This window comes from Saccopteryx leptura, chromosome 2 (genome assembly GCF_036850995.1).
Source record: "Saccopteryx leptura isolate mSacLep1 chromosome 2, mSacLep1_pri_phased_curated, whole genome shotgun sequence".
NCBI classification, from domain to species: domain Eukaryota; kingdom Metazoa; phylum Chordata; class Mammalia; order Chiroptera; family Emballonuridae; genus Saccopteryx; species Saccopteryx leptura.
In genome coordinates, this window is record NC_089504.1 from 260828400 (window position 1) to 260842992 (window position 14593).

At 51.3% G+C, this 14593-nt stretch overlaps 1 protein-coding gene across 5 annotated transcripts in view; it reads right to left on the reverse strand.

The window, feature by feature from the left end:
• Positions 1-6525: 6525 nt before the first annotated feature.
• Positions 6526-14593, reverse strand: part of ASTN1 (astrotactin 1) — a 295307-nt gene continuing 287239 nt past the window's right edge. For all 5 annotated transcript variants that reach the window (XM_066361604.1, XM_066361603.1, XM_066361600.1 and 2 more), the window contains exons 22-23: positions 13127-13310; positions 6526-9164 (exon numbers count right to left, since the gene is read on the reverse strand). In XM_066361604.1, coding sequence (XP_066217701.1) covers positions 8927-9164; positions 13127-13310 — 422 coding nt within the window. In that variant the 3' untranslated portion in view covers positions 6526-8926. The remainder of the gene's footprint in view (positions 9165-13126; positions 13311-14593) is intronic.

The window sequence follows — 14593 nt, forward strand, 5'->3', positions numbered from 1 at the left end:
TCTCGTACATGCCTTTACCAGAGGTTGACTAGGACCTCGGTGTGCTGGGACAATGCTTTGCCCACTGAGCCACCTGGCCAGGGTCTTTCCCCCTACTTAACTGTAAACTCTCCGAAGGCAGGTGAACTCAGGCATCATTAGACCATTTGTAGACCATTTTATATGCCGTTTGAAGTAGAAACAAGCACCCCTTCATCTGAGTGAAAACAAACCAGCATCAGACACCACGGCTTGGAAAGTGTAGCACATGTGCTGGCCAGGGAGCTCAGCTGGTTAAAGCACTGTCCCCGTCTGTAAACATTGTGGGTTTGATTCCCAGTCTGGGCACGTACCGGAATCAGCCAGTAAATGCATCAATAAGTGGCACAACAAATAGATGTTTCTTTCTCTCTCTAAAAAAAAAATCACATATCCATACACATATATCTATTCACATATGTAGGTATATGTATATAGATATATGAATTAAAGAAAAAAAGAAAGAAAAGTGTAGCACAAGCTAGATATGTGTCCATGTTAGCCCCTTGGACCAGGCAGCCTCGGCAGGACAGAACCTCACATCCCTACATGGTGGTCCCGCAAATACGACCTTACTCAGTCTCGGACTCCTGGCGCTGCCTTGCGCAGTGCCCTATCTGGATAAAACCTGCACACTCGCTGCAGTGAGTCCCAACTCAGATTTTTATGGATGTGTAAACGAAAAGAAAAAGGATGCTGTGTTTGGGATTGGAGATGGGTGGACAGACCTGTGGACACGTAAGCTTCATGCTGGGACTGGCCCTTGAACAGTGGTCTCAGAAGTGACAATGAGACAAGCCCACCATGGGAGATGGCGGTTTGTGAGTGCACTGTGTCAAAACGACCCATTTCCAAGTTGACCGCTGAATGCAGGTTAGTCAGTTTTATGTTAAGGTGTGCTTTAGTCCAGCTAACAGATGCGCACATTTGGTGCTAGGTATATATTCTACACGGATTGGGAAGAAATAGTTAATGGTCAATCAGACAAGATAGAGAATCTGACAGCCAGACCTGAGATGAAGGCGAGGGATCCATCTCGCCTGAGCAAGTCATGTATGGCTTGAGACTCAATTTTACCACCTGTAAAATGGAACGATAATTCCCGGCTTACAGAATTCTGAAGCACTTTACTATAGAGAATGTGAAGGGTCTGTCCTGGAGCTGGAGTGGTGGGGCTGGTGAGTGGCTGGCTTTTGAGTTTTCAGGCACTTTTGGGCTTAAATTTTGAGTTATTTTAATGAATTTGGAGTTTCTTTCTCCTTGTCTCTCTCTCTGATGCACACACACTCTCACATGCAGTTAAGTGTTCTCTGGACCTTTGGCTATGTACTAATGTACTAAATATAATTCATTTAAAGCCATGCTATGTGCCAGTGTAAGGCCCCAGATTAAATAGTTAGAATATGTCCTTTATTCCAAGTATTAAGGGAAGGAATTTTTTTAAAAAAATAGTTAAAAAAAACACACAACCGTGTCAGCAAGATAATGTAATTTATCCACCACTCTTTCGGAGGGGCATGGTAATGCCAGAGCACGTCCCAGGGCTCGGCCTGGTGGCGTTCTCCTTTATGAGCACCCTCCATCCACGTGGTCATTTCAGAATCAGCCAGTTCACCTGTATGAAGACAAGAGGACACCGGGCAGTGGTCGTGGCTTGGCGAGAGTAGCAGGGTTCCCTCCGGATATAAGTGAAGTTCCTGGAGGGACCCAAACATCCGTGTGTTTCAAGCCTGCCTCTCTGTGAATTTTAGTGGACATTCCAGTTAGGCACTTACATATTCATGCTTCCCATTCAGAGAGTATAGACTCCGGACTGAAGACCTAGGTAGACTCGCAGCTCAGGAAGATGTTGGCCCGTGATTGAGTCTGTTAGGGCCCATTTGTCAAGTGGGGGATACATTTATATTTGCAGGGTTGTTATGAGCATTCAATGGAGTGACTTTAGTGAGCCTTGGAAGCACTTGTGACAGCAAGTGTTCTGTGTGAGTTCCTTTCTCATTGCCTAGCTGGAGTTCAGATACTTATTAATAATACATATTTGGGTTTTTTTTCACTTGATTTTAAATTTATTGTGTTGACATGGTTTATACAATTCAATACACCACCATCTACACACCGCATCATGCCACACCCCCCCATGCCAAGTCTCTTCCCACCTCTATCCCCCTACCTCGGCCCCCTCCTCCTACCTCCACCCCCCTTTCCTCTGGCAGTTGCTACTCTGTTGTCTGTATGTATGTGTTATGTATATGTTTTTGGCTAATCCCTTCACCTTCTTTGATCCCATCCCCTCATCCCCCTTCCCTCTGACAGCTGTCCTTCTGTTCCCTGTGACCCTGCCTCTGTTTCTATTTTGTTCCTCTGTTTATGGTGTTCATTAGATTCCACGTATATGTGAGATCATATGATATTTGTCTTTCTCTGCCTGGCTCATTTCCCTTAGCATAATAGTCTCCAGGTCCATCCACGCTGTCACAGAGGTTAGATTTCCTTCCTGTTTTACAGCAGTGTAGTATTCCGTGTGTAAACGCACCACAGCTCTTTTGCCCACTCGTCCACTGAGGGACACGTGGGCTGTTTCTAGATCTTGGCTATTGTAAATAATGCTGCAGTGAACATGGGGTGCATATTTTCTTTTTAATTGTAGTGTTTTTGCGATTCTTAGGGTTTGGGGATTCTTAGGATATATTCCTAGAAGTGTGGATAGCTGGGTCAAGATTGATTTTTTTTTTTTCTTTTTCAGTGAAGTCCCCAATATCGCCCTATTAGCACTTCAGATATCCTTAAAATCTAACCACTTGTTTCCAGTGTCCCTTCATGCTGTACCTTGGACGAGAGTTGCCTAGGGAAGATGAAGTAAGAACAGAGTTGAGTCCGAAGAAGGGTTGAGTCTGACAAGACCTGGACCAGAAAGTCAGGGCCGATTCTGGCGTTATCCTTCTTCCCGCCTCTAGGGGGAGCTTCAGGCCTCCTTCCTCGTGGATGACTGGCAGCAGGTGTCCTCTTTGCGGTATTCCCATCAGGTTTTCCATCCATCTAGCTAGTGAAAGCCTCATCGAACCACTGTGCTGTTGGCACAGACCCTGCCCTGAACGCAGGCTTCTGTGTACCACGTCCACTTCATGGCCCCTCCGCCTCCTTTTGTGCCCGTTTCGCCTGTGGGTCCGGCACCTCTCCAGACCTGCCTCTTCAGCCCACTGCCACGCACATTCCCGTTGCTGACACCCCCTGCAAGCCTGTCTTCTGTGTGCTGGGACTGCGGGGTTCGGAGGGCCCGGCCCCTCCCCGCTGCCAGAGTACCACCTTGGAGAAGGGCCAGCAGCAGAGGGAGAGGCAGAGGGCACTTGCGCAGGGAAGGGCTTTGGAAGTGTCTGCTCACAGCCTGAAGAGTGTCCGGCTCGGAGTGTGGGGCTGGGGGGAAAGTGTTTGTAGATCGAGTCTCTTTTGGCTCTTGGAGGACTTTTCCAGATTTCTTCTGGGAGGCCTCGCACCTGGGAGGCCTGCTTGCCTTTCCCGTGCCTGCGCTGTGTTGGCCCTGAGCATTCCTGAGGTCCTGGCCACCGGCGCCTGCGCCCAGCCTGGCCCTGGGCTCCGTGGGGAGGAAAAATGCAGCTGGGCGCAGACATTCCAGCTGCCGCTCAAACCCAGTGGCACTTCGTTAAATCCTGGACCACACCCTCTCCTTTTGAGTGTTTGCTGGTGTTGCCGTGGCAACCAAATACCCTCCCTTTCTGTTCCCCCCCGCCTCGCCCCACTCGAGTCAGCTTCGTCACCAACACCTCTGTTGTGGGTCTCCTCAGAGCCCTCCCGAGTTGCCAAGGGACACAGAGGCTGCGGAGTGGAGATCAAAACATCCTCCCCTGTCTGGTACCCAGGAGAGACTGTCTGGAAGGTCTGGCAGGCTGAAGTGCATCAGGCTGACCTTGGTCAGGGTTACCATGGTGTAGACACAACAGCTCAGCGGGTGTGGTAGGGTTCTCTCACTGGACAGACATCTCAGGAGCGGGGACGGTGTGTCTGGGGATAGGGCCAGACGAAGTTGTGGGGAGGAGGGCCATACTTTGCTGTGACTCTCTGGCCGGTGGACAGCCACATACCGTGAGGGCAGATGCGGGGGTGGGGGGCTCCGTTTCCATGTATGCTGGTAACCTTATGTCACAGGAGCCTGGACATGCACAGCCCCAGCCCCCACACTCAGGCTTTGTCCACATGAAGGTGGCCATGTCATCTTCATCAGTTTTGCTGCATGTAAGGACCCGACCCCCCCCCCCCCGCGTGCGCGCACCTCGTCCCTAGTCATCACAAAGTAAAACAGACAAAAATTGTGTTGGGCGAAATGGTGTTTAGTTCTGCTCACTCACCATGTTGACTCGGAGCAACACCAACCTTTGTGTTATGTTGCATACTTTATAGGGTCAGGATTCAGCCTGGGGTTGGCAGGGTAGGCATTTCTTTTCATGTGACATTGATCGAGGTTGCTGGGTGGGGCACAGCCAGCAGAGGGGCTTGTCTTAAGGGTTCCCGACAGCTGTGTTCACATGTCAGGTGCCTCAGCTTTCTTCTGTGATGGACACAGAGCTCCAAGGGTACGAGTCCAGCACATCAGAGAGAGAAGGCGGACATCTCCAGGCCTTTTATGACTTTGATTTGGAAGTCACACCATGTCTCACTTTCGACATAATGTATTGGTTAAAATAGCCGTAAACCAAGGCTCAAGGGAAGAGCCATGAGAACACCCTTCAAGATGGGAGAACTTATGGGCATGTGGTAATAGGGCGACAGTCCCTGCTTGCCCAGAGGGCTGGAACACTTGCCATTGCTTTCCACGGGGGCCCCCTAAGTGTGCGGACACATAACATCTGGTCATGGGAGCTAAAGGGAGTGGCAGTGAGATAACATCTATGTAAAGTTACACTTTAGAGAGCAAAAAAATGAGACTGCATGTTGGGGCGGCTCACCAGGAAGCATCTCGTAGCGGCCAGCCTCGCCCCGCTGCTGCCACAGCATGCCAGCTAGCAGTTTTCTCAGATGTTCAAAGCCTACATCTCAGCAGGTTCCGTACACCCTGAACTTCTCTGTCCCAGCTCGCGTCACTTTTGTAATGATGCGTTCAATTCCAGCATTCCCCATCAATTGTCATGCTGTGTGATGGAGAGCAAGCTTGTCTCATTGACCAGTGTGTCTTCCGACTGCGCCTAGTGGCAGAATGGCAGTGGCTCTGCAGTACGCTTCACTGGCGTGCTCTTTGGAGAAGGGGGCAGAGAGGAAGTAAGAGTCATCACTACACAGCAATACTGTAAGTCTGTAATTTCCTGTTAAGTAGCTAACGTTTTTGTTCCTAGTTAGCATGAACGGTATAGGGCTGTGTGTTTGATATCTAACATTGAAAACTTGAACAAGTCCCCAGCTGGTCCAACCAGACACGGATTATCGAAAGACACAAGGTAATAACCACACACTGGATACTTACTAACAGTTCTGTTTATTATTCAGTTGATTATTCCATTTTTTAAATAATTGCACAATAATTCTCTTTTAAACAATACTGCTTTACCTGAAGTTGGTCACATCATATTCTTTCTTCCTTCTACAGTGGTGAAGTGGGTTTTTTTTTTCTGCACTCAGTTTTTTCATAGAACACTTAAATATCAAGAAATGTGGTTAACTAATTATAACAAACAAACCAAACTCCATGGAAATATGATTGCACACTCCTAAGCTCTTACAGTGAGTGGGGTCCCTGTCCATCCAAGAAGAGCCCCAGTGGGGGCCCTGAGGCTGGGAGGGAGGGTGTTGGTGGATGGAAGCGGCTCCCGTAAGACCTGTTTGGCAGTTTGGACACAGGAGGTTTGGTACTGGCACAGACCACCACCCTCTCCGGTCTGGGGGGCTCCTCTAGGCGCACCTTGGGAAGTGTCATCAGGGTGTGAGCAACAGTGTCTTCCTGGGCACAGACCCTTCCGTTCAGTCCTCAGGCGACCCTACGACTCTCTCTCCTGCCCCATTCAGATGGCCTAACTTTCCACTGAAAAGGAGACGAGACCCAGCTATTGGGGTTGTGTACAGTGTGAGTATCATGTGTAGGTGTAATGTGTCTGGTGTGTGTGCATGCATAGGGTATATGTAATGGGTTTCTACGAGTAGGGTATATATGTTTGGGGTGTGTTTATGGGTAGGGTGTGGGTAGCATGTATGTGGGAGTGTGGGTTGTGTATGGGTAGAGTGTGTGTGGTATAGCATGTATGTGGGTAGCGTGTGTACATGGGTAGCATGTGTGGTGGGTATATGGCATGTATGGTGTGAGTCGGTAGGGTGTGTGCTGTAGCATGTATGTGGGTAGTAAGTATAGGGTATGTGGCATGTGTAGTCTGTGCGGGTAGCATGTGTGGTGTGTGGCAGGTATGTGGGTAGGATATGTGGCATGTATGTGGCATGTGTGGCTAGGGTGTAACAGATACATTCATGCATATATAGGGTGTGTGTAGCGTGGATGTGGCATGTGTATGGGTAGGGTATGTGGCATGTGTGTGGGTAGGGTGTGTGTAGCATGCTATGTATGTGCCATGTGTGGATAGGGTGTGTGGAGCATGGATGTGCACATGTGGCTAGGGTATGTCTGAATGGGGTGTGTGGCTGTACACGTGTCTGGGTGTAGATAGGTGTAAGGTATGGAGGGTAGGTGTATGAAAGGGTGACCCTGTGCCACTCCGTGTCCTCACCTGTCACTGCTCACTGGGGCAGGAAGGTAGGACCGCCTCGGCATCTGCTGTGTGTGAATAAAGGACAGACACAGCGGCAGTGCAGGCAGCCTGACCTCGCCAGCCCCCCACTAGTCCTACTGCCCAGGGCCTCTTCCCCCTGCAATGGTGAGAACGCGTCCCTCCAGGCACCTGCGCAGAGGCCCTGCACTGACCACAGGGGGGACGGCCGCATTCTCTGCGTTCTCTGTGGGGGTCTGCGGAGAGGCGGTCCTGTGTGAGACACACCTGTTGCTGTTCCTATGGAAAGATGTGGGATAGGGGTGAGAGCGACCTGTGATCACAGCGGTAGCCCAGGCGTCACTCCCGGCACCAGCGTGATGCTTGTGCGGCAGACCTGTGGTCCCCAAGGTGCCCTAGCTGCAGAATTGGGGGAGCACCTGGGCTCCTCCTCCTGCGCATGGCTGGCACATCGACACCATGGAAGCGTGGGAAGGGGCGCTTCCTGGGCAAGACCACGTGGAGCTTACAGCAGGGACAGCCAGCCACCCGCAATACTAAAAACAAGGCTGAGGGTGGCAGGGCGGGCACGGCCTGGGCTCTGGCAGAGGGGCCGAGGTCACACAGCCGCTCAGAGTCTGCACGGCGTCTGGGGCAAGGTGCGTGCCCTCTTTGCCTCAGTTTCCTCATCTTGGAAATGGAGCTGCGAACAGCACCAGTGGAGGGGGGGGCATTGTGAGGGTTCAGTGAGATGCAGAGGACCTGCGCAGCGACTGGCACTCAGTGAATGTGGTCTGTCACGATCACTATTTAGAAAAACATCAGCATAGCTCAGTGCTACAGATCTGACACCGTCTTTCTGCCCTTTCTCTTGTTTCCATATGAGGAGCCTGGTCAAGGGCAGGGTGGCTGAGAGTGTGTGCGGGCCTCTGAGGTGCGTGGGGACAGCCAAGGCCATCTCTGGTCCACCGGCAGAGCGCGTTCTGGAAGGCTGGGCTTCCTGTTGCGTGGGTGCCCGCCGATGCCCGTGCCAGCACCACAGCCGGCCCTTACCCGCGGTCCACGGAGCTCAACAGTACGGAATCTGCAACTGGATGGGGTGAAGATGTTGGACTCCTTCCCGTGCTCATCCAGACAAAGTATTTGCAAAACTAGCAACATAATGAAGCACATTTAGCGGGGGTGAAGGGGGAACGGGCAGAAGTTTTTTGTGATCAGCAAATACTTCGGTTCACTGAAACACTGCCATGGTGCTCACCCTGCCTGGACCAGCGGACGCCGGCCTTGTCTGTCCGGGACGAGTGGCACGGACGCCACCAAGGACCAGCGGCAGGATGCAGACTGCTGGTCTGGGGATGCTCATCCTGGAAGCACAGGAGTTTGTAAAACGAAATTCCACGTCTCTTCCAGAATGTGGGCTGCTGACTTGTCTCCCAGGTCGGCTGCTCTAAAGGTGCAGTGGACAGCATTCTGCTGCCTCTTAAAGATGGTGGGTGTTGTTAGGAGGAGAGGACAGAGCCCTGGCACAGGGACGTTCAGTTCCAGTCCTGAGGAAGGAACTAAAACTCCAGGCAGCCATGAGGGCTCTGGACGCAGGCTGGCTCTACCTGTCAGGCGTGCAGTTAGCAACAGGGTGGCCCGGGGGAAGACCATGAGACTTACTCAGGGGCCACCTTCCCGATCTTCTGGACTTTGTGACCCGGGCCTGGCTCCCAGGGTCAGCTGCGTCCTGAGGGATTCGTGAGGCTGGGGCCTGAGGCCAGGCTAACAGCTGTCTGGTCTCGTCTGTGTCACTGGCTGTAAAGGGATTGGGGAGCACGGGGGGCCTCCACCTGATGGACCTTTCGTAGGAAGCATGACGGAACTCTGGGGCATTGTGATGAACCTCTTGGGGGGAAAAAAATCAACAAACCAATGGCAAAATAAGCCCTGGGGATTAAAACCAACGGCAAAATAAGCCCTGGCATAATCCCCGAAAGAAACATCGCTGCACGGAGCCCCTGGCTGGCAGGTAGCCTGGTCATGCAGACAGAGAACATCACACCAAAGAAATTCTGCCGGGAGCGGTTTCTCCCCGGTTTAGATGTCACCTGTGGTGGAGGTTTTAATGTTCCATTAAAAAATATTAAAAATCCACAAACCAACCCAGATGTCCCGTGTCCTCCTCTCTCCGGCTTCCTTTGGGGCAGCCGCTCCCTGGCACGGTGGCCCTAGATGTCTTTACTGTCCCCGTAATCGTTGTAGGGGACGCTGAGGGTCTGCTCCTCGCACGTCTTCCTGAGGTCCTGGCTGAGCTCCGACCAGTCGAGTCCGTAGGGCTTGATCTCGCTGTAGCGGCAGCCCAGGTACTTGAGGGGGCTGCGCCGCAGGCTGAGCTTGGGCTCCTGCAGGAGGCCGTGGCACCAGCTGCTGAGGTCCCCGAGCTGGGAGAGGATGAGGCTGGCTTTCCTACGGACCAAGCAGGGGGGTTAGGAAGGGGAGAGACGGGGAAGGCGAACAGCCCGGGACCATAAACTTTCAAGGGTCAGAGCCTGGTCTGCTTTGCTTCCTGTTCCGTCATTGGCACCTAGGACCGGGGCCCTCCCTAAATATTTGTCAAATGAATAAGTGAATAAATGAAAGAAATAATAGGGTGGATATGCAAAGTGGGACAGAATGCAATAAGGAAAAATGAAAATCACTAATATTTCAGTGGGGAAGGTCTGCCCTTTCAAAATCACAGAGCAGGCCGTTTTGAAAGACAAATCCATTTTCTTTAAAGCCAGTAATTTGTCATCATTAAATGACAAATCAGGGGTTTGAAACACTGAAAAGGAAATAGGTCCCCTGTCAATGCTATTTCTGCCTTAAGCGGCCGAGGCTTGAATGTCGGGCTACACTAATGACGCCCATGTGGAGGTAACTGAACGTGATACGGAGGATGTCAGTGATGCCCTCGGTGCACACCGACACAGGGCGTCCTCCGGGGGGAGTGGCACACGTCACCTAATTAGCCTCCGCCTGAGCTCACACTCCTTTCCGCCATCTCCCTCCAGAAGCAGGGAGGTCACTGCCACGGAGCTGCAGTCAGTGGGAAAAGGAGGTGGTGACAACCACCTGAGCTGCTGCTGCAGACCCTGGGAGAGGACGGAGCAGGGGAGGTTGCGGCCGCCCCAAGTTTACACACACGGGAAAGGAGTGATGTCCCTGGGCCGGAATAGAGTGTGATCGCCTGCCTGTGCCAGTAGCTTGGGGAAATGGGTGGGCCCTCTCTCTGACTGGTGTGGGCTTCTTCCGGGCATCCTGGTATCTGGCGTTGGAGACAGGAACTACCTAACAGCCATCTATCTCTCAGACCGTGGCGGCTCTGACGCTGAGCACTTAGGCGTGTGAAGGAGCAGGGTCGTCCCTCACTCAGCTGCGTTCTTCTTCTTCAAACACCTACATGACCAGGGACTGTGAAGGAAGTCTTGTCTTTGAACAAGCTGGAAAATGCCATTCTGGGGAGCCCAGTGAAAACTCTCCCAGACTTGATCAAGTGCTAGGCTAGCTTCTCAGCTGAGAAATTACCCCTGCTCACTTAATCAACAATTCAAATCAACAATCAAAATGGAAGTCTCCGCACCCCCATTTAGAACGAGCTTTCAAAGAACAACAATCACATTCACTCTGTTCTTCCTCTTCTGTCCTGGCCAGGAGCATCAACAAGGGTGAGAGCCCACCTTGGTCCCAGGAGGGCACTCTGAGAGAGGAGTGGAGAGGACAGGAAGAGAGTGAGGTCATGGGTCTAAGACCGTGTGAGGTCACCAGAGGGCCGGTCACAACATCCTCGCCCACTTCGGCGGGGGGTCGGAGGAATTACAGAAGCACTCCACCTGCTGCCTCAATCCCATGCTATGCAGATGGTCTCTCCTCCACCTACCTGCCTCTGCAGTTGGGCCAAGCGGGCTTTCCAAAAGTCACCACCAACGGGGACTTGGGTGGCCCAGCCTCTTCAGCTATCCTGCAGCAGCTCCTGGGCTGTTGACAGATTGGGGGGGGGGGGAGTGGCGGGAGGGGGAGGAGCAGCATCTCTCTCATCTTTGAGAGACAGACAGACAAACACACCCTGGCCATCCTTTCCCACAAATGGACGCACTTACCCCAGGAGTCTCTGCGGCTACTTTCACTGCCCACTTCTAAAAAAAATAACCATGAATGTGGGTCTGCCCTTGACTGTCTCAGGAACATTTTGCTTTCTGAACAGCAAGGCTACCAATGTTGTTCTCAAAGTACTCCAACCCCTCAGCTCCACCCGGGAGCCTCCATGAACGTTGATGGAATTGGACTGAGCCAAACCGAGGGCATCCTTCCTGCCGGCTCACAGAAAGCCAGCACTCCAAGGACCCCCCCTTTTAATCGTTCCCACAAATGACTTCACTGTGGCTGAGGGAGCTCAAGGCAGAGGACTTTTCCTTCCTCTAGCTCTCCCTCAGATCCGCGACACTACGAGGAAAACTTGATTTTGCGCAAGCTAATGAAACTACACATTTCACTCTTAATTTTGCTGAGCCTTGGAAAACCACTAAAAGGGTCCCCTGGGAGGGGACCTCCAGTTTTTGGAGAAAAGTATGTGTCAGTAGCGGTCTTACTGTGCAGTGAGATCCATATTTCCTCCCCTGCTCACCTTTATCGTTAACCAACTTTCGCTCTGACTCTTGTTACAAGGGAGAAGCCGGCCCTCCGAAGGCCCTTGGAAGTCAAGATGATGTAGGAAATGTTCCTGCTATTCAAATTGTGACATTTATGCGCCCTAACAAAGAACTCTGTATAGACCCCCAATAAATGTCAGAGGCAGAGGGGAAGGGAGGAGGATGGTGGGGGAGTGGAGGGAGGAGGGAGGGGGGCCAGTGTGAGTACTAATAAGCAGGGCTGTGAGAAGGTATGGAGCATAAAGGACATTTCTTAATATGTGTTAACTTCCTCACTCAGGGGTGGCTTTTTACCAAAGCTGAGACAAAATAAACAAAGCCCCTTGCCTGTATTCCTCTAGGTTGTGGTCCACAGCAATGCGTCTGCTCCTGAAGGACCACCACCCTTTATAAGCCTCAGGAGATAACTTATGGAAGGCATAAAGGTCTTCCTGACCTTACACATGAAACCATTTTCAGAAGATAATCCTAAATGTCCTCCTTCCTTCAAAAGTAAGGAAATGGGGGGAAGTCTTAAACAGTGGTCTTCCAGGAAAGTTTATAATCTCCGGTGACAAGAGAGGGAGCGCTGAGGTGGGTCCCCCTCCCATCTGGGATGACTTCTAGGCGATCTGTTCCTTAAAGAAGCCCTGTTGTCTGGAGTGTAAGAATTCTTTAAGCGCTAGGACACAATGGTGCTGATTTTCTGCATTTTCTTTGTCCCCTATTCTGAAAATCCCTGCCCTATTAATTTTTTCATGAACTTCTAAATAATGCTGGGACATACAGGTAGCAACATTTCTGTGTGAAAAGCCTGTTCACTGTGTTTATCTGAAAATTCTGGGGTTTCCAGGGAAATCTGTTTTCCTCAAAGTAGCAATAGAGGGTCATAAAGAATGGAACCAAAGAAAGGCAGTCTCTCTGCACTGTCTTCCCCGTGCCCGTAGCACAGGGCCCCGGCTGGGTAACGTGCTCAGAAAGCAGCACATACTGAGTCTTAGGAAGCTGCAGCCTCAGGGCCAGAGGAAATCGGCAAACACTATAATATCCTAACTTTGTCCCAGAATAGATGTCAAGGCGGGTCATTGGCTACCATTATTTTGTTTTTCAAGAAAATGTGGAATTTAGCTCAAACTGTGTCTGTAAAATGCATATCACATATATAAAGTACATAGGCAAGGAATATTTATGGACAACCTCTTCAATAGCATTCCTAATTTCCTTTCACAAAGCCAACCTTTCAGCTCCAACAGTGTTAGTGTTTGGAGGGCTGTGTCACAATGATAGAGGTGGGTGGCAGGAGGTGGTTAACCAGACCAAGGGCAAAGTGTTTCCAGAGCTCAGGAACTGCATTCATGACTTGACTACTTAGTTGCAGCTTATCCAGAACCGATCTGCACAAAGCAGCCGTCTAAAACCCTAGCACTTACCTCTTCAAGCACCTAAGCTCACCCAGCAGAGCTATGCAGATGCACAAATGCGTTACTATAGTGGAGGAGCTACAAAATTCCAAGAGCTGAGGTCTCTAAAAGAGACAGTGAAGCCTGACCTGTGGTGGAGCAGTGGATAAAGCATTGACCTGGAATGCTGAGGCTGCCAGTTTGAAAACTCTGAGCTTGCCTGGTCAAAGCACATATGAGAAGCAACTACAAGTTGATGCTTCCTGCTCCTCCCCCTTTTCTCTCTCTCTCTCTCTCCTCTAAAAAAAATAATACTACTACTAAATGTTTTTAAAAAGATGCAGCGAAACTCATTGGTTACCTGGGGCCCAGTTCATCCTCACAGCGCCAGGTGAACTCTCCGAAGCTCTCGTAGTGCTGGTTGTAGTGATACAGGACGCGGTGCAGGGTTGGCGAGCCCAGGTCCAGGAGGGTGTTGTAGGCCGTCTGCTGCTCCTTGCCACTGGTGTAGCCATTGAAGAGGTTGTAGATCTTGTCTGCTATTTCTGAGGACAGACAAATGAGATTTTATATAGATACACATATAAACGATTACATACACAGGCACATGTATGCATGTGTGTGTGTGTGTGTGTGTGTGTGTGCATTATACACACATACACGTATGTGTGTGTGATGTTTCCTAAAGAATACGGAGCCCAGCACCTGGGCTGAGTAATTCACTTTACCTTTGCCCCACTGGGTTTCTATAAAATGAAAGCCTTTGACCAGATACCTCCTAGGACTAGGTCAATTTCAGTTATAACATTCTTTGTCTTGAACTGCATTTCCTAGAAGCCAGAAACCCGAGGCGAAAGTGCACAGATGAATGTGTGTACAGGCAATTTGATCCCAGGCGAGCCGGAGAGAGGGAGGAGGCAGAGGCAGAGGGAGGAGGCAGAGGGAGGAGGCAGAGGGAGGAGGCAGGAGCCACTGGAGCCCCACACCCGCCAGTCATCTGTGGGGAGGATGGAAGACTCTCTCCTGCTCCGCCCTGTAATTGGTCTGTGGGGCTTCTCCCATTCGCCCCCAGGGGGTGTTAACTCCTCTGAACTTCTAGGTTGCACATGCTTGGGTACCAAGTGGGTCCTATAAAAGCCACAGGGAAGCCCTGGGGAGCAGGGCCAGGCCTCTGGCTCAGGGATGGAGTGGGCACCACGTGTCACACGAGGAACCCCGAGTGGCCGCAGGACTGCAGAGCCTTTTCTAGGGCCGCCCAGATAGATAGGAAGAGAAGCCTACAGGTAGATCTGTGGTGACACACAATTAAATCCAGTCTCCATCTTGCCTTCCAAATGAGTCATCTTCTGGTTTAACTGATACCTTTTATACTTCTGCCTCTAAGACGTGCATGGCTCACCGAACCTGCTGACCCTGGCCGTGCGTTGGGGCAGCCTGGGCGTTCTGTCCCATGGAGCTCAGAACACTCCATCAGGAAATGTTTTCTCGTTAAATCTGTCAGAAAGGACATGTGTTCACAGTTCCTTCCTCAACAGCTGGGAACTCGGATCAGCCAGGGAACGCTGCCTCAGCTCTCAGGTTAAATCTGGAGGAGAAGGAACTTAGCCTAGAGGTGTCTGAGCCAGACTTGGCCCACTGGACCCCGTGCTAGCTGAAAGGCATCGCAACCCAATTTCTTGTCACGACCCCAAGTGCATTCCAGGCTGCTGGGCATGGTGGCCATCGCCGTCAAGAGCGTCCTGGGTTGGAGTGAGTAGATCTGACCCCTACTCAGTGGAGACGCTGCAGTCATTTCCTTCCTTTTCCCTCCCGCTGCCTCTGAGGACAA